Here is a 26,944-nt window from a genome sequence, read left to right on the forward strand (position 1 = left end):
AATGAAATTCTGATCCACTAAGCCAGTTGGCATGCCAAGGAAATTCCTAGCCAGTTGATTTCAATGAACCCTCAATTTTTTTTTTGACTCAGAAGCAACTCTATCTGGAAGAATTCATTTTCCTTTCAGCAATCCATCCTTCCTGGGAAGTTCAGCATTTGACCATTCACTTAAGGCTTTTCACATTGAGAATACTTAGAAGTTGAAATCTTCAGAGATATTTTCAAAAGACAACTCTCCTCAACTCCTCTTAGTGCACACCCAGGTCTTCATGCAAAAACTCTCCTCAACTCCTCTCAGTGCTCACTCAGGTCTTCGTGCACATGCACATCTGTCTCCCAATCACTGATAAGTATCAACAGTCTCCCTTACCCAGCACCAAGGAGGAACCACTTGGTTCTTTTCTGTAAATGAATGTACAACACACTATACTGATAAAAGGCTTAGTGCAGTTGAAAACCCCCTAGATGAAAATTCTGGCAGTCTAGAAAAAGCCCTACTGAGTCAATAACAAGCAATGTGACTTTGAACAAGTACCTGAAATGCTCTAGACCCCACTGTGTCATCTACAACATGAGCAGGCCTGGAATGCACACAGATATGCACGTAAATACAGTTGACTTCTGAACTACACAGCTTTCAATTGCACAAGTCCACATTTGCATGGATTTTCTTTTGCCTCTGCCACCCCGAGACAGCAAGAGCAACAACCCCTCTTCTTCTTCCTCTCCAGTCTACTCAATGTGAACACGATCAGCATGAAGACCTTTAGGATGATCCACTTCCACTTAATAAATAGTAACTACATTTTCTCTTCCTTATGATTTTCTTAATAACGTTGTCTTTTTTCTAGCTTACTTTACTGTAAGAATACAGGATATAATACATATAACATACCAAATATGTTTTAACTATTTTATTGGTAAGACTTCTGGTCAACAGTCGGCTCTAAGTATAATAGTTAAGTTTTGGGGGAGTTAAAACTTATACGCAGATTTTCCTACTTGGAGGGATGGTCAACACACCTACTAAGATGCAGCAGAGATCCTTCTTAGGGTCCTGCCAAGCCTTTCCAAGAATAGAAGTAAAGAAAAATCTTGAGTTCCTTCAAGGGAAATTCCAGGCACTGAGCTAGCCCTGAGAAGTAAATGAGCAACTTGGTAAGTAAGAACATAGTAATAGCTTAAAACAATAGCCAAGGAAGTTGGAGTCACAATATGTCTGGCTCCTCTAGAAACTAAAGGCAACATCTTAATATATGTTCCTGAGCTGTTTTTCAGTAACAGGGACCTTTATCAAATGGACCCTCTGGCATAGAGACCTCCGATAAGCGGGAAATGAGGACTGGAACCCTGATCACAGTTCCTTGTTCTAAATTTATTCCTGAGAGCCCCAGAGGAAGTCATGCCCACAGGCCAGAACTTAACACTCCTTTCTGCTGACTTCACTTTCCTAACCAAACTCAAATCAGAGAGCCAGAATCCATCTAGGAGAGGGACTGTAACCTCCCTCTCTTCTTGCTTCAAGATCCCACTTTTTTAGGCCAAAACCAATGTACAACCTGCACGTACTGATTTACGATCTGGCCTGTAACTTCTGCTTTTCTGAAATTTATTGCTACCTGTAAAAACTCTTGCTTATCAGCCACTGAGGAGGTCAGGTCTTAAGTGTGAGTTGCCCAATTCTCCTTGCTTGGCTGCCTGCAAATAAACACTCTCCTTTCTCCCACCACAAAGCCTTGGTGTGGATATTTGGCTTTACTGCACCAGGAAAGCAGACAGTTCAGTTACTGCGTTCAGTAACACTAACACCCATATTGTGCTAGGGTCAACTGTATACATACGTACATGTAAGTAAGTATAATTCAGTTTTATCAAAGTATTATGTACCTTCATATATTTTCTTCCCCCTTTAAAGCCCTACATTCCAGTAATTCAAGGCTTCCTATTCACAAGCCTCACTGGATTTTCCTCAGACATCCTCTTCTTCCACCTCTCCCTTTTCTTGAACTGCTTCCTCAATTTCCATGATACTCCCGCTGCACTAGAGATCCTTCCACATCTCTGTTCAATCTTTTGTAAGCTCTCCCACTTCACCCTGGGTTCTGGCGTGCCTCCTTTCATTTAACTCTCCATACTTCATCCCTAAACCTTCTCCTTGGTTGCTGTCACTAGGCAAACACCTCCCTGTCTTGATCTCCTGCAATGATACCCACCCCCTGTGAACATACCAGCTTCTATTCTTTTGCTTTCAACAGACTTCCTGCTCAGGGGTATTTAGAAACACTTTTATGGGATGAGTACTTTAAGACAGCTTAACACTTAGGCAACAGTCAATTAAATTCATTTGAGTGAGCACTTTATTTGCAGGAGTCAGTTAACTAATCAACAAATACTTTTGAGACTGCTATTTTAAGAACTAAATAAAATTGTGGGTTGTATTTAACCTTATATGTTTGTTGAACTCTAATAGCACTTGCAATGTAATTTTTTTTAAGTTCCACACATGCCTTCTTAGTCACCATGAAGCTTACAAAATATCCAATATGTGGAGTTATCAATGATCAAGGTTATAAGAATAAAATACACCAACGTTTGCATCTTTTACTGATTCTCACATGCATACTCTGATAAACCGTCAAGATTTAGATGGTATAAATGAAAAGCAATTCAAGATTTAGTCTGCTGCAATAGAGGGGATACTTTGAAATAAGTTTATCTGTAAAAACATGGAGGATGTCAAGATTTATAAGCAGGGATCAGTGACATCTCCATTCCACCAGTATCAATGCTATTAAATCACATTACACTGCGTACAAATACTACAGAAGAAACGACAGCCATTTGAGTTTGTGGCAATTGCTTACACGAAGTGCCACACCCAACACCACAAACTCACAAAGTTCCAAATCTGCTTTGAGAGTAAATGCAGTCCAGAGGCATTCCTGATCATTTTCTCAGTGATTATAATAGCGGTGTTATTAAAACCACCAAATGAAAAATACTCCTCAACCATTTCAGAAAGAACTTGAAAAGTTTATTTTGCTTTCAAAGCATTCCTTAATCACTATTAAGGGAAGACTAGTACAAAAATTCATTCACATTTGCATGACATAGAACGGATGACTGCTATGATTGAAAGCATTTGAAGATGTGTGTCAGTAGTCTTGGGCTGTATTTGCATACATTGCAACTATCACTGTGAAAAGCAGCCCAAATATGTGAATTTTGTGGACATGTATTGTCCATGACTAAATCTACAATATTAAAGTAAGCCAATGTTTCTGTTTGGTGACCATGTATTTTATCCTTCATTACAGTATTGATAATTTTTTTAAAAAATGATTTCATGAAGGTAATCTAAATTATCTCATATAGTATGATCTGTAGTCTCAATTATAATAGGTTTAAGTATATATTTATATGGACATAGGCCTCCATTGCCTTTCTAACTCCCTAAAGAGGCAAATATATAGTTCAGGGGTCAATACATTACATATAATTACATGTATAATTACACACATGGAAACATACGTACATATATATGCAAATATATATAATTACATAAATTTGCCACATGTAAATCCAATTCTCCCTTACAAATCCTTATAACTTTTTTACCACCATATCTAGAGAATAAGTTGACCTTTAAATTCTTTATGATGTCTTCATATCTTACTAAAGGGGACACTGCTTTTTCTATATATTTGTTCAGAAATATGTAAAACATTTCTCAAAAATGCTGAAACACAATACAATTTGCACATAATGGAAAATTACAACTAAAAATATGAAACCTTTTAAAAGCTGATCTCATTTTCTTTTGCTACCTTTCTACTTTCTGAGTATGTCTTCCTCCTTCTGAGTATGTCTTTCTGTGAATGTCTCCTCAACTATTTGGAAAATTTCAAGATTGTTTTTCCAAAATTTAATATCATAAACAGTAATACTGCTGCAGTATATTTTCTGTCACTTTTGCTCCTTTTCCTAAAACAGAGATTATATTTGAAACTTTATAAATGAAGAAAAGATTCCAAGAATAAAATATTTTCCTATATTGAACTTTTTCCAAAGCCCATTTGAAAGTCAGAAATTTTTAAACGACTATTCCTTTTTTGTTGTTGTTGTTGAGACGGGGTCTCGCTCTGTCGCCCAGGCTGGAGTGCAGTGGCCAGATCTCAGCTCACTGCAAGCTCCGCCTCCCGGGTTTACGCCATTCTCCTGCCTCAGCCTCCCGAGTAGCTGGGACTACAGGCGCCCGCCACCTCGCCCGGCTAGTTTTTTTTTTTTTTTTAGTAGAGACGGGGTTTCACCGTGTTAGCCAGGATGGTCTCGATCTCCTGACCTCGTGATCCGCCCGTCTCGGCCTCCCAAAGTGCTGGGATTACAGGCTTGAACCACCGCGCCCGGCCCTACGACTATTCCTTTTGTCCTCAGCACTAGATGAGTAGCAGTCAATGAAAATGTTTTAGAAACAAAATTGAGGCATCACAGTAAAAATCTATAAAAACTATAAAAAACATCTTTCTTTTAAAAGTTAAAGATTTTAATCTGTAACTATTATTGACTATGGATCTTTGCTATATATTATCACGTAAATATTTGAAGCATGTTTGAACTTTGACATAAGAGCCCAAAAGTCTACTCCAATCTATTCATGTCTTTAAATAACATGTGTTTTACCTGACTACTCCATTTGGCCTCATTCCGCACTCATTTTCTTCTTTTAGAAAAGTCTTGAGCTACCTTTTTGTTAGGTTCCTTAGGTATCATGAAGAAATTATGTTTATGTAGAAAAGTGGTCTTCTAAGGAGATGAGTACTGAATTTTAGGAGTGATGATTTTTATAACTTACTTTCAAATGAGTTAACCAAAATAAGCAGATAGATTTAAAAAAAAAAGGAAAAACCACACATTCATATACACATATATACAGAATAAATACAGTAAAATGGTACAATAACTACATCTCAATGATACCTACAGATGTATTCATTCATTCTATTATTGTTTCAGCTTTTTTGGTGCTTGAGAATATCATAAAAAGAGGGAAAACAAAATAAAATAAACAAAAAGTTAGTTGTATATACACTATTTTTAAAAAAACTTTTCACTTGTTTCTCCAGAAAGTAAAATAAAATTAACAAAATGAAATACAACAAATGATTTGTAATAGTTGTTTTGTGTCAAAGATGAGAATTTTTTTCATTTTTTCTTTCTACTTTGTTCTAAATTTCAAATTTTCCAAAATTAAAAAAGCAAATTATATCTATATTCAGTTTTGGTCCTTTAGATAAGTTATTTGCTGAAAGTAAAACATGAAAATACCAGCACTTTTTAAATTTATATGCTCCTTTATATGTGAGATCTCGCCTCTTTAAGTTCCTTTGGAAAAAAAGTTCACAAATTAACATGCTCAAATTTGATGTTATATTCATAATACCAAAGCATAATATACAGTAGATCTGTAATACCAGATGTCATTATATTTGCTATGGAAATAAAAATGGCTTACAAAAATAAGCGAAGGAATAAGAACCCAATTATCAGATTAGAGAATTTAAATTTTTCTTTTGGGGAGAAAAGCATTTGTTTTTCTTTGTTATTGGTGGAGTTTTATTTCAACATCTGAAAATTATGCAAGCATATGACTCGAGTATACTTTTAACCTCAACTTAGAAAATACAGGACTTTTTTTACCTCCTAAGCAGCCAATGAATGAAAGCAGGATCAACTGTTTCCATGGAAACATCATCTTTAATTGCCAAATGCAAGAGTAACTCTTGTCCAGTCTCTGATGAATAGAATGCTTTGTCTTCAGGTAAATCCTTTAATCTGTAAAATATATGTACAAAGAAGTTAGTTTTTTAAAAAGCTGCTTTAAAAAAGCAATTTTGCTCTTTTCATAAAAACTGTTTATCATTTGGAGACACTGAAAACCCTCAGATAAAACAAATCTGTTTTGATGCAAAATAGAGGATGCTTGAAATGTAGATACTTAAAAAACATGTAACTCATAGGTAGATGGAAATGATCTTATAGAATTTGAAATGTTTACCAATACTAAAATATTAAATTTTAATATATTATTAAAACTTTTGCCAGATAATTTCAAGAAAAAAAACATTAACCTAAAATTCTAACTTATTCAATTTTCTCTAACGATAGCATTCTGGCAAAACTAACAGAGTCAAATAAGCAGATATCTTGAAGCACTAATTTTTGCAGTTTCTGAATTCCTAATAAAGCATGCAAATTATAGATAGCATTATCAACGTCCATCTCAGGCCTATTTTTTTAGACAACTGCCGAAAGTTCCCAATTACATATGCTGTGTAAAACAGATTTTAAAATGCTAATGGTAGAAAATGTTCAGTCTGAAAACCTTGCAAATGAAACCATTTTCTTTTTTGCTTTCTTTAACTTTCATAAACTTGAATATATTGGTTGAGAGGAAATAATTATGTGAAAGTCTTGTGTCATTTTGAGTGGCCACTTAAAACTAGTTAAGCTGCATGGTTGATGATCAAGTACATGTGATACACACACCTGAATCTCTGGACTCCTAAAATTCAGTTGGTACCACACAGGGAATTAATGATTTTAAAGTTTGCTGCTTTAGTGAGGAACAAGTACAACTCTCCGATTCAGCAGCTGCTACTGATTGAGCTGTTTTAGTTGTCACTTACCCAAAGAGAGAACTCAGCCTCCTGTAGACAGTGGTTCCCAACAGTGGGTTCCTGACATGTGGCATATGCAATCAGATATTATGTACATCCCAAATAATAAGAAATCAAATAATAAAAATATGACAACTTGAAAAATATGTACTTAAAGTAACATGTTAAGTCATCATTCCTATAATAATGCTCTTGGGTGCCTGCAATCTAATATAGATTCTTAGGTAGAATATAAGAGATAGAATTGTGGCTAGAATGCCTAGGCATCACTCTCTCTAGGTCCACTGGAATCTGAAACAAGTGCAAATACAATTGAGAACTACTGTTCTAAGAATTGCAGGTTAACAACTTACAGTAGTACCATTGATCTTTAACCTTCACTCAATATCCCCACTGCTGCAAACTGCATGTCTCAGTTTGGGTTCCACAACACAAATAAGACAAAATGAATTCAAGTGCAAGTAATTTACTTGGGAAGTGAAAGACAAAAACAGTCAAGATGGGGAAGTAATACAGGAAAAGGAAGACAGCCTAAAAAGGGTGAAATATAAAGCCTACTAATACCATGGATGACTGGAAGTCCAGTTCCTATAGAACCCAGGCCTAAGAGTCATCTCTGAGTTATTCTTGCAAAGGGGCAAGGCAGCTGGGGTATTTACACACCAATTCCCATGACAGTAGTAACTGCCCAGTACTTGTAACCTCCTACTAGGGAAGTACATAACTACAGAGGTGAAAAAAAGAAAAAGGAAAGAAATGCATATACTAGCTATTAAAAGCGGTGTGTGCACTGAAGTGATGAAGGCAAGAGGATGAGTAGGGCACATGTAGTGTCTGCTACACTGTGCATAGAAAACAGGCTTTTTGAAGTTATTTTTAATAGCATCAGGTCCCAGGTGATTGATGGCCAAAATTATTGAGTAATTTAAATATACGAGGGAGAAATACACATTCCACCTCAATCAATCATTATACTGCTCAAGCCTTTCCAGTGGTTGATTTTCCCTGCTTGGACCAAAGGGTCTCAGGTGTCTTGCCTTCCTCCTTCTTCTGCTCAATCAATGACATATCCTGTGTCCATAATTAGTTTCAATTACTAATTTAAATGATAACTGAAATCATTCTAGATTAGATTTAATTTATAACTGACAGCCATAGTTTTTTTTCTAATCATGTATTTGAAGAAACTGTGGTCCAAAAATCAGGAGAAAGATGAAACACACACAAACATGCATACACATATAGACAGATAGACTGGAAAATCAATAATTTTTAAATTATCAAATAAAATGCAATGCTAATAGTCATAAAAGGCATGTGAAACATGAGATATGTTAATTTGATACATACATATGTCTAAGACTCATGAGAAACTAGAAAATGATAGTAACATGCACTAAAGTCTAGGGACAATGGGTAAGACTTAACCACTGCAAAGTCTTGAGGAGTACGTTGATTGAATTGGTACTTCCTTCCTCAAAGAAGTTATAGCTATCCAGTACATACACAAAATCTAACTTAGAAAGAATTCGGCAATAACAGAATAACAGACTTAAAAAGAACAGGTAGTTGGGAATTTCAGGAAAGGAAGGGGAAACTCTAGCAAAGAATTGTGCAGTAACCTTGCCATTATCATCCTCATCTTTAATATCAAAAACTATTCAAATAAATATATGAAGCTCTGCCCTATGTCACTTGGAAACAAAAATACATGGTCTGTGTCCTAATACTGTAATGGGAAAAGAGAATATTATAAACTCTTATAAATAAGATAAGGAGTAAATTACTAGATTGATTGATAAAACTCTGAAGGTAGAACAACCATTTACCCATCACTGGTTTCTCTAACGTTCCAAGTACCCATTCACAGGAGGCTTTCAAGCAATGTTTCTTGCTGAGCTTTAAGAACAATGACTGAGTCACTCAGGAGATTAAATCTTTGCACTGGACATCAAGCGAGTGAAAAGCATTTCTACCAGAACCAAAGGATAAGTCACAGCATGGGATCTGGCCACCATTTGAAAATTACTTCAGGAAAGTGTATAAGAAGGCATAAAAGAAGGTGATTGTTTTCAAAAAATGTTATCTTGCCAACAATCCATTCCCAAGATGACATGTACATTGGTTATATTTAAAACATATAAATGTGTTCCAAGAAGCTCTAAATTATTTTTGAAAACTCATTCATTCAACAAAAATTTATTGAGTACCTATTAGATGCTGGGATTACGATTCTAGAGGGAGGTAGAGGTGATGATGGGATATGTCATTCCCATACTCATGGAGTGCATCAACTACTGCGAGTGACACCTTGTTTAAATGAGTGTGGAGTATTTATAAATTGCCCACGTGAAAGGTACAGTGGAGGGGTAGACATTTCTAAGAAAGCCTAAATGAGAGCATTCCTCATCAGAAAGGTTAGGGAAAACTTCTCTGAGGAAGTGGGGTACAGAGGAAGAAAAGAAGAGATGACATAATGAGGTGTGTGTATGTGCTCCAGGGGGAGGGAAGGAAGAAATGTTCCTAGTGTAGACAAGTACTTGGTGTGGATTTATGAGGTGGTAGATAGGCTTGTGAGTAGCTAATGTCTGGACACTACTCCCCCATCAACTACTACTTATTTCCATGCTGTCCCAGGACCCCACCACACCTCTCTGGAGACAAGCAAAAGGCTCAGCAGAGGGCTTCCAGAATCCCACTCTAGCCCACGTCACTTTGGATTGATCAGTATGCATGCCCTACTGCTGGTTAAATATTTTAACAATCACCTCTGAGCATAGCAAATAGAATACGCAAAGGCCCTGTGGCTTAGGTGCTCATGGTATGTTCTTGGTCTTGGGTTGCACAAACACAAAGAAGACTAAAGAGATGAAATACACATGGCAAAGCTCAGCATGGTATGAAATGAGACTGCAGATGTACGGTGGTCAGTCTTGTATGCCTGGCTAAGGGTATTAGTCTCAGAATAAAACCCTTGAAAAGTTAACTGCAAGTTTAATCAGGAAGGTGAAATAATCATATTTGAAATAAACATTCAAATTAGAAATATTATAATCTGTATCTGGCTTAACAAGATGAAAAGAGAACACATTTTGCAACATACCAATTTTACTCTCACCCACAAATTCATAGAAATTAGAAACTAGAAAACAGTAGACAAAGAATTTGATTTACGAGAAAAGATATGCTAATACTCATATAATATTCATTGATATGTACACACATGCATACACTGTATGAAGTTTGAAGATAAAAAGAAATGTCATTCAGGAAGATTTTTTTTTAAAATTATGTTGCTTATTTTTAATCAACGTTAAAGTAGGACATTGACTTTATAAATAATGAAGGTAATTAATACAATCACAATCTGACTTCTCAGCATTGCCAAGTATCATCATGGAGAGGGGGTCGCATTAAAGCTCTCCCCACTTTTGAAATCACAAAGCCAAAATAAATACAAAGGAAGCTACTGAAGCAAGACAAATACAAATCAAAATGGCATCTGCTACAATAAGAATATTCTTCTATTCACAGGAATGTTTTAAGCCAAAGAAAAAATAGATACCCTTTAGAATTTTCCCTGCTAATAGACATTTGCATTTAAGGGCTAAAGCTTAATATATTCACAACACGTTCTCATGGCAATCTTTAAATAGCCCCCAAATTTAGTGCATATTGACAACTGTACTATCTATTCTTAATGTCAGCTGAGCTAAAAAATGCTAGACCTTGGATTCAAAACCAAAAATGCTCTAAATAGTTGTGCCTGGTTGCTCTAAAAGAAGGAAGAAACCATTTGTGGCTTGTCATATACTTTACAAAACTGCTACTAAGACTGCAGATACCATGAAATATTGATATGTATTTATTATTTTTAATGTATACAGACAACCTTGAATATCATCTTGGCAAATGCTGAGAGTTACATTTCTTTATGTGGAGAAAGTTTAGGTGTGAGAATGATTTGGCAACATTTCTTTCAGATAACATGTACCTAACAAGCAGTTTCTTTCTCAGAGAGAAAAACCCTACAGCAATTTTAACCATAAGGATTGCTTAGTACACCATCCTCTCTTGCATCCACAAAAAGTCATCTACAATTTCGATACTTTAGAAACGAATTATATTTATAAATATATATTATTCCTAATCTTCACAAAAAAACTTGAGTAGGTTAGAGACATTTATTATAGTAAAATATTGAATTACTAATGGATAAAATGTTTGATACCTATGGGTGTTGCACTGTGAATCTTCTAGAACTTACATTAACTCACTCTCATGGTATGTAACCACTGTAGCATGGTAGTCAACTAGTTAATGAGTATACTGGCTTGTTGAGACTGTGTATCCTGCCAGATCAGAAATCATGCATCACATAACCGATTTGTTCATTCATAATCACTCACTCATTCACTCATCCACAAGCTTCACATCTTCCAGAGATGTAGTTCATCCATTCTGCATGCTGACCCTGCCTCCTTCCTGCTGAAAACTGGCCAGATAGGTGATAAAAGTTACATGAACTCTGGGCTCCAAATCCAAAATTCTTAACCAGCTCACCCATCTTTCCTGCACTTCACAAGTGTTCAGCAGCAAAGAGAGAAGAATATAATGTGCCCAGTTTGATGTTACCTTCCATACCCGCAGGTCTGTGTTGACAGCAGAACAATGGACAAATAGGGTGAACGCCAGCTGGAAGTCATTCCGTGCTCCCGTGGACACCTACAGCACTTGATATTCTCTTCCTTGACCCTTGACACTTCCAACACCTTTTATTGCATTATTTAGATCATGGCCTCTCTCTCCCACTAGACGATAATCTTCAAAAAACAGTGATTTGTAACCTTTCGTATGTTAAGGTCCCTTTTAGAATCAGCCAAATCTACGAACGCATCTATCTCTGTAGTCCAAATGCCCATAGACAGACATAAGCTAACTTGTGTGTACTCCATGCTTTATTATACTGAAAAATAATTTCTTTCACATAGGAATCATATGTATATATTTGTATGTGTATACCTATATAGATATGTGTGTTCATGTGTGTATAGTCAAAGATTTATTTCCTCAAGCCTGTAATCCCAGCACTTTGGGAGGCCGAGACGGGCGGATCACGAGGTCAGGAGATCGAGACCATCCTGGCTAACACAGTGAAACCCCGTCTCTACTAAAAATACAAAAAACTAGCCGGGCGAGATGGCGGGCGCCTGTAGTCCCAGCTACTTGGGAGGCTGAGGCAGGAGAATGGCGTGAACCCGGGAGGCGAAGCTTGCAGTGAGCTGAGATCCGGTCACTGCACTCCAGCCCGGGCGACAGAGCGAGACTCCGCCTCAAAAAAAAAAAAAAAAAAAAAAAAAAAAAAAAAAAAAAAAGATTTATTTCCTGCTTATTTTTCATGCATAAATTAATGAAAATTTTATGACAATGGAAATAAACCTAAACTATACAAATTGAAGAGAAGGAAAATCCTGTTCAAAGGAACAAATATTCCTGAGGTTACTGTTGAAAAACTTGACAAACAAGTTTAAATTATGACATTGTTTTTTATATGGTGAGGCATGTCATCTCTGACATTCTGTTAATTTTTGCTTCTGGTCTTCTACAATGAGTGGACATAAGTAGTAGCAAACAGAATCAGAGCTCTTATTGTATGTACATTGCAGTAGATGGGGCGGCAATACAAAAATAGTGCCAGAACGTTCTGAGATGCTATGTGTTGGTTTCAGAGCTTCTTTCAGCTTGTCCTCAACTCAAAGAGATCTTCTCTGGCAAGACCAACATCGCTGATGCTATGCCAGAAAAAAATTACAAAACTGTTTTTCAATTGGTTCCACTAGTTTCAACCAAGTGCAAGCTAAAGGGACAGGACACAGTTACCTAATCATGCCAACTGACATGCTTCAAAATATTAGACAACATGTCAACACTTTTTAAGTATACTTGACAAAGGGTTTGCTTCAATGTTCTTGCTTTGCTTTAAACTTCAAATTACTTGGCCAATTCCAGGTCACATTGCTTTACAAGCCTCTCCACAATTATGGATGACTATTTGTACTTGACATGCGATAATGTCACTTGTCGCATGTTTCAAGACAAGACTTTTGTTTAAGAGCAAGCCCGAGTTTCAACAGTGTTGCAGGATTTTGAAAGCAAGTCTTCATCCCTGACGGTTCGAGAACATCACTGTCTAATGTTTTTCCAAGGTTCCCAGGTAGCTAAATCTAAGGTGCTTTTTGGGAACATTTTTTAAGTGTCATATTTTCCCTAAAAATAACCTTTACACATAAAAGGAACTTAGACTTTAGGGTCTTACTACATGTAATGATGAAAGGAAAACTAAATGATAAGCAACTTCTATGATACATTATTTTCCATGACATCTTCCAAGTTAAACATAAAACAAAATGAACAAAGACAAATTTAAATAATTATAAAGGGTATGCAGATTTTCCTTCCCTTTGATTCAATGGGAAGTGATTCCAGACCTCCTTATATGATCATGAAGAATGTACCTTTCCTGAGTCTACATAATAACATTCCTTGCCACCATATATTTACTTAGGATTTAAAAATAGCTTAACAACATAATATAATATAAATGTTTTCCTGCAGGGACAATTTTGCAATACCAGGAAGGAAACAAAACAGTAATGTAATAATCACTAACTTTTATGGAGTGCCCATTATGTGCCAGGAACTGCTCTAAGTGCTTCCTATATATTAACCCACTATAATCCTCACAACCACTTATGGGGATCTTTCTGTTATCACTCCCATTTTTCAGATAAAGAAATAGAGACACAAGTGGGTGAACAAATCCGTCAAAGAGAAATAAAGATAGAAACTGTGTACTTACAACATATTTTCCCCACGCAATAGATACCAAATGGAATGCTTAAGTAATCAGATCATTAGAGAGCCATAAAGTATAACCTGATATTTTATATATTTTTAAAGGTCTGTATTAATATAACTGGCAATTGAAAGTTTAATGTCAGTTACTTCTTCCGTAAGGGGAAAGGACTTGACTATTAACATAAAAACTCCACTGCTTGATTTCAAGCATATGCACTGCGGTAATGCACCATCACTGCAATAGGCATGAATGTAGAAGAATGCAGCAACTCTCTCTGGGATTAAATGAAAACACTTCAAAGACACAGTAAACCACAAACATAAGGTGCAAAATACTGTCTGCAAAAGAAATATGGGTTTTTTTGGTCTCCATATTGGCTGTATATAGTGTATATACAGCATATATATTTGTAACTATCCAAAATAGTTCTTGAATGGCGTAAGAGACTTGTTAAAAGCAGTTATCTCTGGGGAGGAAAACTGTGGGGTCAGGAATAGAGAATAGAAAGATACAAATTTTCACTATACAGTCTCTCAAAAATTTTAAATATTCTTCAGAGTACATATATCTATTATCCAAAGCATTACTAAAGTTTTACAATGGATTAACAATAGAAAAGGAATATATCTTCCAGGTTAAAATATTTCAAACAATACAGAGCTCAACATGTGGCACTGAAATTCTCTTTGCATAGTCGCCACCTCAGCTGCCTGGGTCATGTGTTCTTTAGAAACTCTTTACAAACGGGAATACATGGTGGTAACTCTAAGAATCAATTTTGTTTTAGCCTGACATGTATGTAGGCACCATAAACGCGATTTTAGAATTAAAATGTCTTCATATAGTTATCAAAATAACTTACTTATTATTTAAGTGGTTCCCCAGTCTCATTCTGAAGGTTTTCTGAAACTACTGAGAGGTTACCACTAAGGATAATGTCCCAGTTATGTGCCACAAAAATCTGTAAAATCATTTATTATACTAGTGTTCATAGTGGTATAAATTATGAAATGAAACATTTTTAAAAAGAAAAAAACAATTTATTCCTAAAATAATAAAATGTGAAAAATCTGTAAACAATACTTTTGTGAGAGTTGAGTAGAAAAGGGTAAATGAAATGAAAAGTACAAAGAGAACGTTTTGGCTGAAATAGAAAGAGTTTCAACATTGAGTTCTAACCGTGCACACCAGCCCAGACCATTCTGTTCCTCACCTCATGATCATGGAAGGAGAGTGATCTTGGGGAAAAACTCAAATTCACTGCGTGCCTGCAGCATGTCAGGCACAAGCACAGAGAAAGAATATTTTAAAATAAATTCGTGTCTTCAAGGCATTTACACTCTCAAGTAGCACACTGACTATAAATATAATTAATTATACTACATTTTAATAAGAGATTCTAGAGTGGAAGACAGAGGTCTGTAACAGGATGCTCATGCAAAGTTTCCTGGACCACCAAGACTCAGCAGGTATTACATCCCAAAGGGTGGTGCCAGAAAGAAGTGCAAACATTTAAGGGAGATCCTGTAAAACCATCTGCCTGGTTCTCACGGCTCATTCACATCAGAGTTGTCCAGAGACTACGTAGAGGATTTGAGAAAGGGGTGTCTTTGGAAAGAACTCTTCCTCACAGAGAGGAAGGTGGGTATTCCTTTTAAGTTGTACTTTAAGGTTACACATCAAGGAGACCACAGAGAGCTGCCTTTGGAGGGATGCAGTGGTCTGGGATGATACTAAATGAGACAACTAAATGAGAATGAGAGCACGCTGGAGCCAAATAGAGGGTTGCAACTGGTGAAGGAAAAGGATTCTGAGAGATGTTAGGGGCACAGAATGCATGACGTTTCCTGTGCGCCAGACACACACGGGTAAGCGACTGAGGAATATGGTTATTATACATCCTGAGCAGGAGAACCTCCTTCTGGGGAAAGAGACCTCACAGAGGAAAGCTAGAGTATTTCTGGACTTGTAGGGGCTGAGAAAGAAGGAAGTGGCTAGCTGGGGCTGGGAAGAGGGAGAGTGCAGCACTACATTCAGGGAACTGAGGGGGAAATATCCCCAGTGTTTTGGAATCTCAAGTGAACCCATGAAAGAACCACTGGAAGAAAACGCCAGTGCTGCACTTCTACCAAGTCCAAAGCGACATGACACTAAGCCACTAAAACGGGATCCATCAAGTTGAACTTGCTGGTCTCCTTTCTTCTCTTTTGGGCAAAATACTTAGCAGAATTGGAATTACCGAGTTAGGGGGAAGCAGAGTAGGTGAGCTAGGTGAGAAAAGAAGCCAAAACATTATCTCTTTAACTGTAGACCTTCCCTCTGCACCAGCTTAGCACCAGGGAGGGAGATTAGTTTTCCCTTTAAATCAAGTTTTACCTTTTAACTATTGCATAAGACAGGATGCTGTAATTTTTTTTGCTTGAAACTCTATTTCTTACCCAAGCATTGTCAGAAGTGGAGTGGGTGGGGCTGAGTTTTCATCTGCAGCAGGAAAGGAGCTAAGAGAAGAACTCCCATAAGGGGCAGGAAAGACTAGAAAGCTAACCTAGGGTTACATCTCACGAGTGGTGCTTCTTCCATGTACAGTTATAGACAGGAAATACAACCAACATTTAGAAAATGGGGGACATCACAGCGCCATCCTAGAATAGGGAGCATGTGAGGTAATTCTTAGAGAAAAAGGTCAGCTTACCTAGGAGACAAGGAAAGAGATAAGTACAGGGACACAAAACAGTGGAAAAATCTAGGCCAGATAGGTGATTCATGAGAGTGAGAGAGATGACTCAGGGAAAGCCCAGAAAGCACTGGGCTGAGGGACAAGGCTGGAGAAGCCCAGTGGTTAAGGGTGTGAGCAGAGGAAGATGAGCTCCCTACTGAAGAAGACAAAAGGAACATTCTGAGAAGCCCAGTGTGGCTCACATGTGAACTGTGTTAGGAAAGCTAAGGGTGCAGTGTTCAGTTCTGCAAGAGAGTGACAACATTCAAACAGATAGACGTCCTGGGGCTGGGAGTGGGATGGGGCATAACTGCAAACGGGCATGAGGGATCCTTCTAGTGTGATGGAAACATTCCAAAACAGGATGTGGTGATGGTCGACCATCACAGTTACTAAAATGCACTAAATTGTACACCAATAAGAGTGAATTTAATGGTATGTAAAGTTTACCTCAATAAATTTTTTAAGTCATAAAGAAACAGAAAAAAAACAGGATACAGGAGGAGGGAGAGATAAAGAGAGGGAGAGAGGAAAGAGGAAGGAATGAACGAGAGAAAATTAATTTGCTAAATAAATGCTTTCCATGATGTTATCAAGCCCAAATTCAGTGGAGTCTTTGGGAAGGATCAGCCACATAGTGGTGGGCAGATATGTGAATAATGGGTGAGGAACCAGAAACAGAAAGAATCAGCTATTCTTTTAATAAGTGAGAATGAGAGAAATGGGACCATGGCTAGAGGTGGGTACAGGGTAAAGACAGTCCCATGATGAATGGTTTTAAGTTGGAAAATTCCTGGCTGAGGAAAGTGCAGGATGCTGTGAGATTTCATCACACTGAATGGCATGCAATCTAAATCTTATGAATTGTTCATTTCTGGAATTTTCCATTTAATATTTTTGGACTGCAGTTGATGTTGGGTAACTGAAACCACAGAAAATGAAACCTTAGTTAAGGGGGGACTACTGTATTCATAAAGTGAGAAGGAAAATTCAAAATATAAGAAGAAAAACGTCTGATTTTTCTAGAGGGAAGAGTCTTCTTGGGATTAACTTGCATGGTAGTGATTCCACCCTAGCCAAAATCACATGAGCAAGGTCAAAAGAATGCTGAATAGAAAAGAGAAGTAATGAACCCCATCCCATGGCCAAAACAGAAAAGCTGACTCTGGAATGGAGGCATTTTCTGGAGAACCGTCAGGCTTGTCTCCGAGGCTCCTTATCAGTGTCTCCAAGAGGTCACAGAAATGATGATGCCTGGCCATTGCCAGATGCTCAGCGTGTCCTATGTGCCTGTGGTTGTATCTTCATATTCATAGGTAAATTAATTTAGAAACCATAGCTTGATTTTACAGAGTTACACGTCATTTTGAGGAGCTCTGGAAACCAACTGTGTACTACCACCACACTTCCTTCTCTTAACTCTGAAACTACTCAGGGAGCTCTCTTAGGCTAAACATACAAGCAAACATGCTCAGAGCACTCAGATACATTTAGGAACACTAATAACTAAATATAATACTAATGCAGCACTTCAGAGAATCACTTTACTCCCCAAGATATTCAAACCACAATTTTGGCACTATGAGTGGTAGGTAGATAATAATGCCAAACACTCAAATTGAACATGTGCCAGGCAATAGTCTGCTTTTATAAATATGCACACATGTACCACCACCCCCATGTTACAGACGAGATAACTGAGGTAGAAATACGTTAACCAACATTCCCAATTTCATACAGATGACCCTGCCTGAATCTAGTATTTCCTAGTCAATACCTGGGTATTATTATTTAATTTAGTCTATTTCTGGTTTACCCTAAGGCTTGGAAAGAAAGTGGTTCTCTGAAGCTTTGTATTTTTGTTCACAGCCTAGAGAGGCATAAATGCAAGGTGAGGTAATATTTTTAAGCTCTAGTACAGAGATTCTCCATTGAGAGTGACCTGGGCTCCCAGCAGACACTCAAGAATATCTGAGGATGTTTTGGGTAGCCACTTTCTGGGGAGGGATACAGATGAGCTCCTGGCACCTAGGGATTAGGGTTTAGTGGTACCACTAAATACTCTGCTATACATAGATGAGCTCCTGGCACCTAGGGATTAGGGTTTAGTGATACCACTAAATACTCTGCTATACATACGACAGGAAAGCCACCCACTGCAAACAATTATTCAGCCCAAATGACAATCATGTCAAGGTGGGAAACCCAACTTCAGAGCAGCTTAGCATCATCAGAAGACTGGAGAATCAGATTCCATCCAGCCTGGCTACTTTCTGTTCACGACTTTACCAAAGAAAGGCCACACTTCATCCTTCACATGTCCTGCTCTCATACAACCAGGAGTCTTGTGAGAAAACAGGATCTAAGAGCTTGGTGGACCCACTTTTTAAAACTGACCTTTTTACCATATGAAATTCTAAACAAAAGTAAACAGAATAGCATGAGCCCCTTATGCCCATCACCCAACTTAAAAAAAAGTCAATATTCTGCTATTCTTGTTTTGTCTACAGCTCCACTCACCCTCTCATATCCCCACTTTACTATTTTTTTCATGATTTGCACACAGATTTTATGTAATTTGCATACATCAAAATGTAAAAATCTTATCTGCACCATTTTTTAAACATGGAATCTCAAAGAACTATTTTTATTGTAAAATACAGCAAAGATCTTTCCATTTTATGTTAAGCTTCTAAGTCAGTGTTTTTCAAACTGTAAGTTGTGTTTAAGATGCTGTATGTAGAGCTTTAGTTTGTTTTAAACAAATGAAGTAGAATAGAAGAGGAACTATTCAGATATACTGAATTTAATGAGTTAGCACTGCTTTGTAAAATGATGCTATAGAAATGCAATGTACTGTAAGTATTGAGCCCTAAAATAACTTGTGTTTCTTACTAAGAGAACATTTTTAAATGTATAAGAGGCAGAATGACTTACAGTTAAGTATGATATATACATATGCAGTCATGGGCAAGTTATTAAATTGGTGCAAAAGTAATTGTGGTTTTTGCCATTGAACATAATGGCAAAAACAACAATTACTTCTGCACCAACCTAAATACTTAAACCTCTTTAGACTTCAAATTTTACAACTGTAAAATGGGAATAGTGTGCACATAAATTGGTTTGTTATAAGAATTAAGTAAGACTGTGATTATATGTTGAGCTGGCATTTGAGTTGTGATGGTTACTGCTATGATTCAAAACAATGAAATATAATTGACACCTTGTCTGGAGATAAATCAAAGTCTTAAATAAAGCATGGACTCAAACCTAGGTCTCCAACTCATTTTGAAGAGACAAACACTGCCTCTGGGCTGCTTACATCTTTTTTTTTTAAACACTTGTTTAGCCTGTGTTTTTAAAATTTGCTTTATCACAACAAATTGAGTGATTTTGACATCTTTTAGAAATGCTAATCATGGCTATGAATAGTTATCTGCTTCGAATTCACACCTATTGGGGCTGTATCTAGGTGTGTAAAACATTCACTCTATCAACACAGAAGTGTAAATCTAAATTGGGGCAAACTGTGATAGCAGCTTGAATTTATACACACAGTTATCAACTTCAGCTGAGGAAAGATGGGAGAAGTACTCCCCAACTCATGCAGCAACAAGCCACCATTTGTTTTTATACAAATAGCAATGATTCAAGATGACAGCATAAAACACAATGGGCGGGAGAGAGAGGGAAAGACACAAACTGACTGCCTGTATGGAATGATCTGCAGATACAACTGAGTCTGATAGGCCAGATACAAAAGCATATGGAGGGTGGAGACTGAGAACAGGAGTGTGTGAGCACATTCAACTCAGCCTCGAGAGCTGTCGATGCAATACAATGCGAGCCTGGGGCTGCCAGACAGACTGATTGTGAACTGCCGAATAGACTGTGAACTCTGTTTCAGAAGACCCTGGTCTTCCACAGTTTTCTAATGAGACTTCCCAGTGTTTATTTTTGTAACATATTTTTTGATCTCCCAAATTTTAACCTTAGCAAGCCATGTTTTGAAGTCAAAAATCACAACTTCGAGACATTCATGCCGACCAAACCAAATATATCTGCAACTCAGCTGCAGCCCATCTTGAAACCTCTAACCAAAATTCTAAACACTAAAATTCTAAACACTAGGGTTGGTCACTCCATTGCTCCAGAAGAAATATGCAACACTACGTATTAGACACAATTCAATACTTTCCTCTATTCAGGAATAAAATTTTTAAAAATTTGTCTTACTCTTTTTACTGAAGGAAGTGGGACATTGAGAGACAGGACACATCTCTTTCACTTTTCAGAAAAAGACATCTCTGTTACGTAAGAAGGTATTACATTTTACTATATTTTATTCATTTTACTCACGGAGATGGTCCTCATTCATCCCTGAATAAGCTCCTATGTAAGAACCAAAACTTTGCAACAAATGTTCAGAGGGTACTGAAGACTGTGCCAGATTGGAGATCTCCTCAGCCCTGTGTCAACAGGATGCCTTAGTACCTCAGTGCACCATACAGATATTAACCTTTTCTAAGTGTACCATATACTAAATATTAGGAAGGCATTTGTAACTACTAGCAGGAAAAGTTTGAGGACCTTAATGAAAACACTAAAGTGAAACTGAGAGTTTGACATATTTCAGATCACACAATAGTAATCAATGTGGTTTCATTTCCCCCACTTCCCAAGACTGATTTAGGAGATGAAATTGAATTTACTAAAAAGCAATAGTAGAGATCCAACTCTGAATACCAGATCAGTGTTGTTTCTTTGGTAGAACTCTGCCTAGACGAATACATTTGTGATAAATATGCTCCTGGAATGAACTTTGTAATTTCTGCTTTGTTCAGAGCATGGACTCTACTTACTTCCTGCTTCTTTAGACCCTCCAATAAGGTACCACCATGTGGACATTTGGAGACATTTTATTTTGTAGGAGCAGAACAAGTTCCTTTCACCAAGCCTATTATTTCAGAGTAACAAAAACAAGTGGAAGTTTTTACAAACACATATTCCAATTTTCTCAACGTACTTAGAATCTGAGGATATTAAAGAACCAGGTAGACCTTATAAATTACAGCAGAGTGCCAGAAGGGTGGTGGAACTGAGCTGCCAGGTGCCTACTCACTCACTAAAGAGGGACAGCTGCTTCTCCATTTTAGACAATAATTGCAAACCTGTCATCTTATCATTTAAACACACACACACAGACACACACACACACACACACACACACAGCTGGCCTAACAAAACTTGCCTCTAGACAAGATGTGTCCTGAGACCAGGAGTTGGAGGCTTCTGAATACATACTCTTATGGAGGAGGAACAATAATGCAAATACTAACAACAAGAAACTATGAAAAGATTCCTCTTCAAATAAAGATACGCTCTGCTGTGCTCACTTTCCACCTAGCCAGTTCCACATGCATCCTCACTGAGTACCCAAAGGCTATCATGGTGCCCAGGCCATAGCAGACACTCAAAACAATATGTGTTGAATTAATGAACATCAGATTTAGGGAAGTAGTTGCCATGCTTGGCTCCATATCAGACCATGTAAAAACACAGATCTCCTGGTCCACTGAATCATAATTTCCAGGCACCAGGCCCAGAATTTGTATTTTTAAAAAACTTTCCAAAGTAATTCTGCTGCAGGGTTGTCAATGTATTTGGGAACCACTAGCTAGGACACAAGGAGCTTCCAAATTCCAGTCCTAACTGTCAGTAACAAGACTCAGTGGCATCTTTGCCTCAGTGGTTGTTTTACCATTTTAACTTGGTTTTATTTTCCCTGAAATCTCCCCCTTTTGCTAGCTCTGTGACTCTTTGCAGCACGGAAGGCAGAAGAAGGATGGAACAAAATTTCATGTTGTTCCCCAAATGAGCTGCTTTCTGAAAGCACAAGTAGTTTCCAAAAAATCACTGAGAATATTCAACAAAAGCCTCAGCAAGAAATACATTAACAGAGAAGGGAAGATTTCCTTTAAGACCAATATTTCTCAGAGATGGAGGGATGGAGGTCTACAGGCGAACGGCAAAACTGAAGAGAAGAATGGCAACCCAGAGCCCCCAAGGAGATGGATCTACAAGAGATTCTAAGACCCGGAAACAGAGATGGGCAGCCTCAGGGGAAGGGACAGTGGATAGAGACAACCTAGATTGATGGATGATTGAATAACCCATGGTCCATCTTTCTAAGTCTTGCTCATCACACATTTCATAATTCATAAGCTCTGCAATGACTCAGAAATGTGACAGGACACCTGGGGAAGCAGGATGAGAGTTTGCCCAAAAAAAAAAAAAAAAAAAAAAAAGCTGAGTTATAGAAATACAGAAGGCACCATTTCTTGTGTCATCTGAGCTGATGGGTTGCAACTGAGATCCCTAACACCCAACTACAGTGAGGTTTTTTATATAAACTTGGGGTGGGGGTTGATACTTAGTTGAAAGGATTTTGTGCAGATTAATTAGTAACTGTTTGTGAAACACTTTGTTGGGTGCAGTAAGAATGTTCTTTATTTTGGTTACATAATCTACTAATTTTACAGTTTTAAAGTAGAGTGATCAAGGTTTTATCACAAGCTAAGAAAGCCGAGAACACTGAACTTCAGTTAAAATTCTCTCCCTGTGTATGCCTCCTGAGCCCAATTATTTGCAGGGTTAGAGATCTATTATTTTACTTAGCAAGACGGGTGCTTTGAGACATATTTTCAAGGAACAACAAAAAGGATGGATTCCAATTTATCCTACTAAAGCCTTTCTGTTTAATGTTCATTTTGGAGATGCTCTATTTTATTGGAGCAGATGTATTTGAATAGATAAAGGTTGTTATCATTTGAGCATTTTGAAAATATACATACTTTATGATATCAAGGATATAAAGGATGTGTGGACATCCAGGCCTTTGGTAGGTGGTGTTTTTCTCTGAAATAAGCTTCCCTAAGGCAGTATTGGAGGACAGAAATCAAAAACAAAGCTGCTGTTTTCATAGAGACTCATAACTGAAAGCCAAGAAACTGCTGAAGATCTGTATAGCCACAACCCAACCCTTGCATTCACCAGATTCCAGGTTGATTTTTAGCCCGGGTGTACACAGCTCAGCTGCGCCAATTATGTACAGCTATTGCCCATTCTAACTGGGCAGTACCATGCTCTTTCAACAATATATTAAATGTCACCCTTCTCACATTAAAAAAAATACTTCGGTTGATTTTTCACCTTAAAAAGGACCATCTAAACGGTCTTCTTCTAATATTTAAAAAAAAAAAGTCTCCCATTAATTTCAATATATGCTAAGATATTTTCTTTCCACCCTATGGTCTCCCATAGACCCGGATCTGAACATCAGTAAACATGTATCTAGCAAAGGATAGATGATGATACTGAGATCCAACAATTGAATGTACCATTTTAAGCAGGACTGTCACTTAGGGACATCAGGGTTCAATTTATTAAACATATTTAGTACTGAATATTGGTGCTAAGAAATGTTTCTTTTTTAAGTATTAAAAGGCAAATGCTGATGGTAATTTGTGTCATTTATTGACTATCTTGTGTCCAGCAGTGAGTGTGTTTAATCTTTCCACCGGCCATATGAGGGAAGTACTGTGACTATTCCCATTTACGAAGAAGGAAACTAAGGCTTAGGGCAACAAAGTGATTTGTCCACCATCACCAAGCTTCTGGAGTCTACTCCAGTGGAGTCTTAGAACTTGAGCTGCAATGTTTCCACCTCCCGAAATAGTCATATGACTCCTTCACCAGTTGAAAACACCAATTTCTTCTGGGATGAAGAAAATAAATTAATACATCATCATCCAGGCAGTCCCTACATAGATATCTGTAGATGGGATTCTGGTGCTGGTTTTCTGTTAAGTGCTGGTTATCCTTCATTCCTATTTTCACATTTGAGCTGACTGACACATACTTTGCTCCACTAAGGCTCTAAGGAGTGGATACAGTGGGTAGGTAAAGAACTAGGATTATAAATGAGGAGGAAAAAAGAATGTGCAGTTACAATGAAAAGATCCTTAATACGGTCCAAATGTAAAGGCTTTATTTCCGATTTCCACATTGTATTTGTTCAGAAAAGAGGTTCCATTTGCTATGAAGAGGTGACAGAAGGACCTGGCAGAGAGCCTTCCAGAACTGCACACATAAAATCCAGACCTGTATGACCTGCCATGAAGACATTCTATTACGGAAGCTTGCCTTCTACAAGGTTACCACTCCAGGGGACAATGTTTCTAAGAACTGGGAAAGTGCACAGTTAGCAAAACATGCCCCTTTTCGAGGTCTGGCAGTCACCCATGTCTGAAGAAGTATATAGCTGAAATAGAAAGCTGGCTGCTCTGTGAGCTTCCTAATTCTCTGATTTCTATTTATGTGTATACATTTTCCCGAGATTTTCTTCATGGATTCCCCCTCATCTCTCTTTCAATAAAAGTAGTGGGGGCATGTGGAGAAGTGTGAATGACAAAAAATTAAGGAACAGTTTTAGATGCTCAAGTTTAGGGTATTTCCTTTGCATAGTACTTAACAGTTAATGTTTTTTTCTCTACCACAAGTTGATAGGAACATTGATTTGGCTATAAACGATGAACTGGTCTGATTTGGGCACTTAGGATATGTTTTCTTTGCTTTTTTCTTTATGTATATCCTGTTCCTCTGAGCAGATGGTAAGCACCTTAGTTAACAACAGTCAGGGAAGTTTGTTGAGTATTTACTTACTATACATCAGCATCTACACAAAGTGCTTTATACGTATTAATCTTCACACTAACAGGGTGAGCACTACTGGTATACCAGTTGTCAGATGAGGAATTTGAATCTGAGTAATTAAGCAGTTTGCACAGGGCTAATTGAGTGACACATTGGTAGAAGGTTCCCAAAGTTCTACCTCTCTACTACTCTACACTGCCTCCTACCTGCCAAAAACTTCCTTCTGCTTCTGTTTTTCCAAACTACATACCTCATCCCTAATTCAACAAGTATGCAAAAAATAAATTAGAAAGCCAAGTGGTCCTATTTAACCAATACTAATAGGTAATCATTAATTCTAGTTTATACGTGCATATATACACAAGCAGCATATTTAATTTCTATCTTTGCAATCATAAGAGTGTTACGTAGCCTATTCTTCCATCAAAATACTTTACATGTATTGCTTTTAGTAATACAAAACCACTGCATAAAATACAGAAAACCAAAAAGAATAACATCAAATATTACTGAAAATCTCACACTCTAGGTAAAACTAATAGCAGGAAGTAAAAAGTTACAGGGTATCAAGTGTTGATGAGTCAGTGAAACAAAAGGAACTCTCATATCCCGACTGTGTGAGTGTAGGTCCATACTAACCATGTTGGAAAACTGTGCCATCACCATTTTCATGCTGAAATGGCATAGCAATTCCATTTCAGGCTGAAGGCATAGCAGTTACTCTCCTTGATATCCATACTAGAGAAACTCTTGCCCTTGTACACTACTCAACACGCACACAAATGATCATAGCAGCATCATAGCTAATAGCAAAAACATAAAATAAACCGATGTCCTTCAATAAGTGGCAGATAAATGAACTGTGGTAGATTCAGTCGATGGATTACCACATAGCAGAAAGAATCAATGAAGTACAGGTTTACACGTCTACCTAATCAAAACTCAAAAATATATCAAATTGAAAAAGTACACTCCAGAAGAATAGAGTATAACACTATTTATATAAAATACAAAAATATAAAACTTAACAATTGTAGAGTTACATGAATACACAGTAAAACTAAAGGAAAAGCAAGAAAATAATAAAAGTAAAATCCAAACAGTAGTGACCCCAAGGGCAAAGAAAGAGCCTCAATTAGGGAAGAACAAAAAAGAGGCTTCAAAGTCACTGACAATATCCCATTAAGCTATGTGCTGGGGTCATGAGAGCTTATTTTATTGTTCATTATAAGTTATATACATGCAACATATATTCTTTTGTATGAAAAAAATGTTTCACTATAAAAGAAAATAGTACTTTTTTCCGAACTCTATGAAGCTGTAGATTAGAACAAAGAGTTCAGGTAGAATACAATGGAAAATTGTTTGTATCTCACAAATTGGTTTTCAACTCTCACTGCTTGTTTGCAGCTTTCAGAAAAACTACGTTTAAAAATGTAGTATGGGCTGGGTGCAGTGACTCATACCTATAATACCAGCACTTGGGAAGCCAAGGCTGAAGGATTGCTTGTGGCCAGGAGTTTGAGACTAGCCTGGACAACATAGCAAGACTCTGTCTCTGAAAAAAAAATTAAACATTAACCAGGTATGGTGGTGCCCACCTATAGTCTTAGCTATTTGGGAGGCTGAAGCAGGAGGATTACTTGAGCCCAGGAGTAAAACGTTGCAGTGAGCTCATTACACCACTGCACTCTAGCCTGAGCGATGAAAAATAAATAATTATTTTAAATGTAGCATACTCCAGCCTCTTCAGTGGTGAAAAGGGGCTTAATGAAACACTGAAAGTTATAAATTTCATCCTATAGAGATGAAGAGACACCAAGAGAAAAGATTCGTTTAAAGAAGTGATTTAAGAAAATTAACCTGGCAGCAATCTGCATAATTATAAGAAGATAAATCAGGCCATTAAAATAGTGGATTCAGTACTAGGGAGATTTTTCAAAATCCATGCGTATTTCCTCTACCCAAGCAA

At 37.3% G+C, this 26,944-nt stretch overlaps 1 protein-coding gene across 1 annotated transcript in view; it reads right to left on the reverse strand.

Moving 5' to 3' along the window:
• The window catches only part of CNTN3 (contactin 3), a 340,550-nt gene that overhangs the window by 246,563 nt on the left and 67,043 nt on the right, over positions 1-26,944 (reverse strand). The window contains exon 2 of the mRNA XM_033210477.1: positions 5,700-5,834. Within this exon, the coding sequence (XP_033066368.1) occupies positions 5,700-5,754 (55 nt within the window). The 5' untranslated portion in view covers positions 5,755-5,834. The remainder of the gene's footprint in view (positions 1-5,699; positions 5,835-26,944) is intronic.

This window comes from Trachypithecus francoisi, unplaced genomic scaffold, assembly GCF_009764315.1.
Source record: "Trachypithecus francoisi isolate TF-2019V2 unplaced genomic scaffold, Tfra_2.0 Lachesis_group0, whole genome shotgun sequence".
NCBI classification, from domain to species: domain Eukaryota; kingdom Metazoa; phylum Chordata; class Mammalia; order Primates; family Cercopithecidae; genus Trachypithecus; species Trachypithecus francoisi.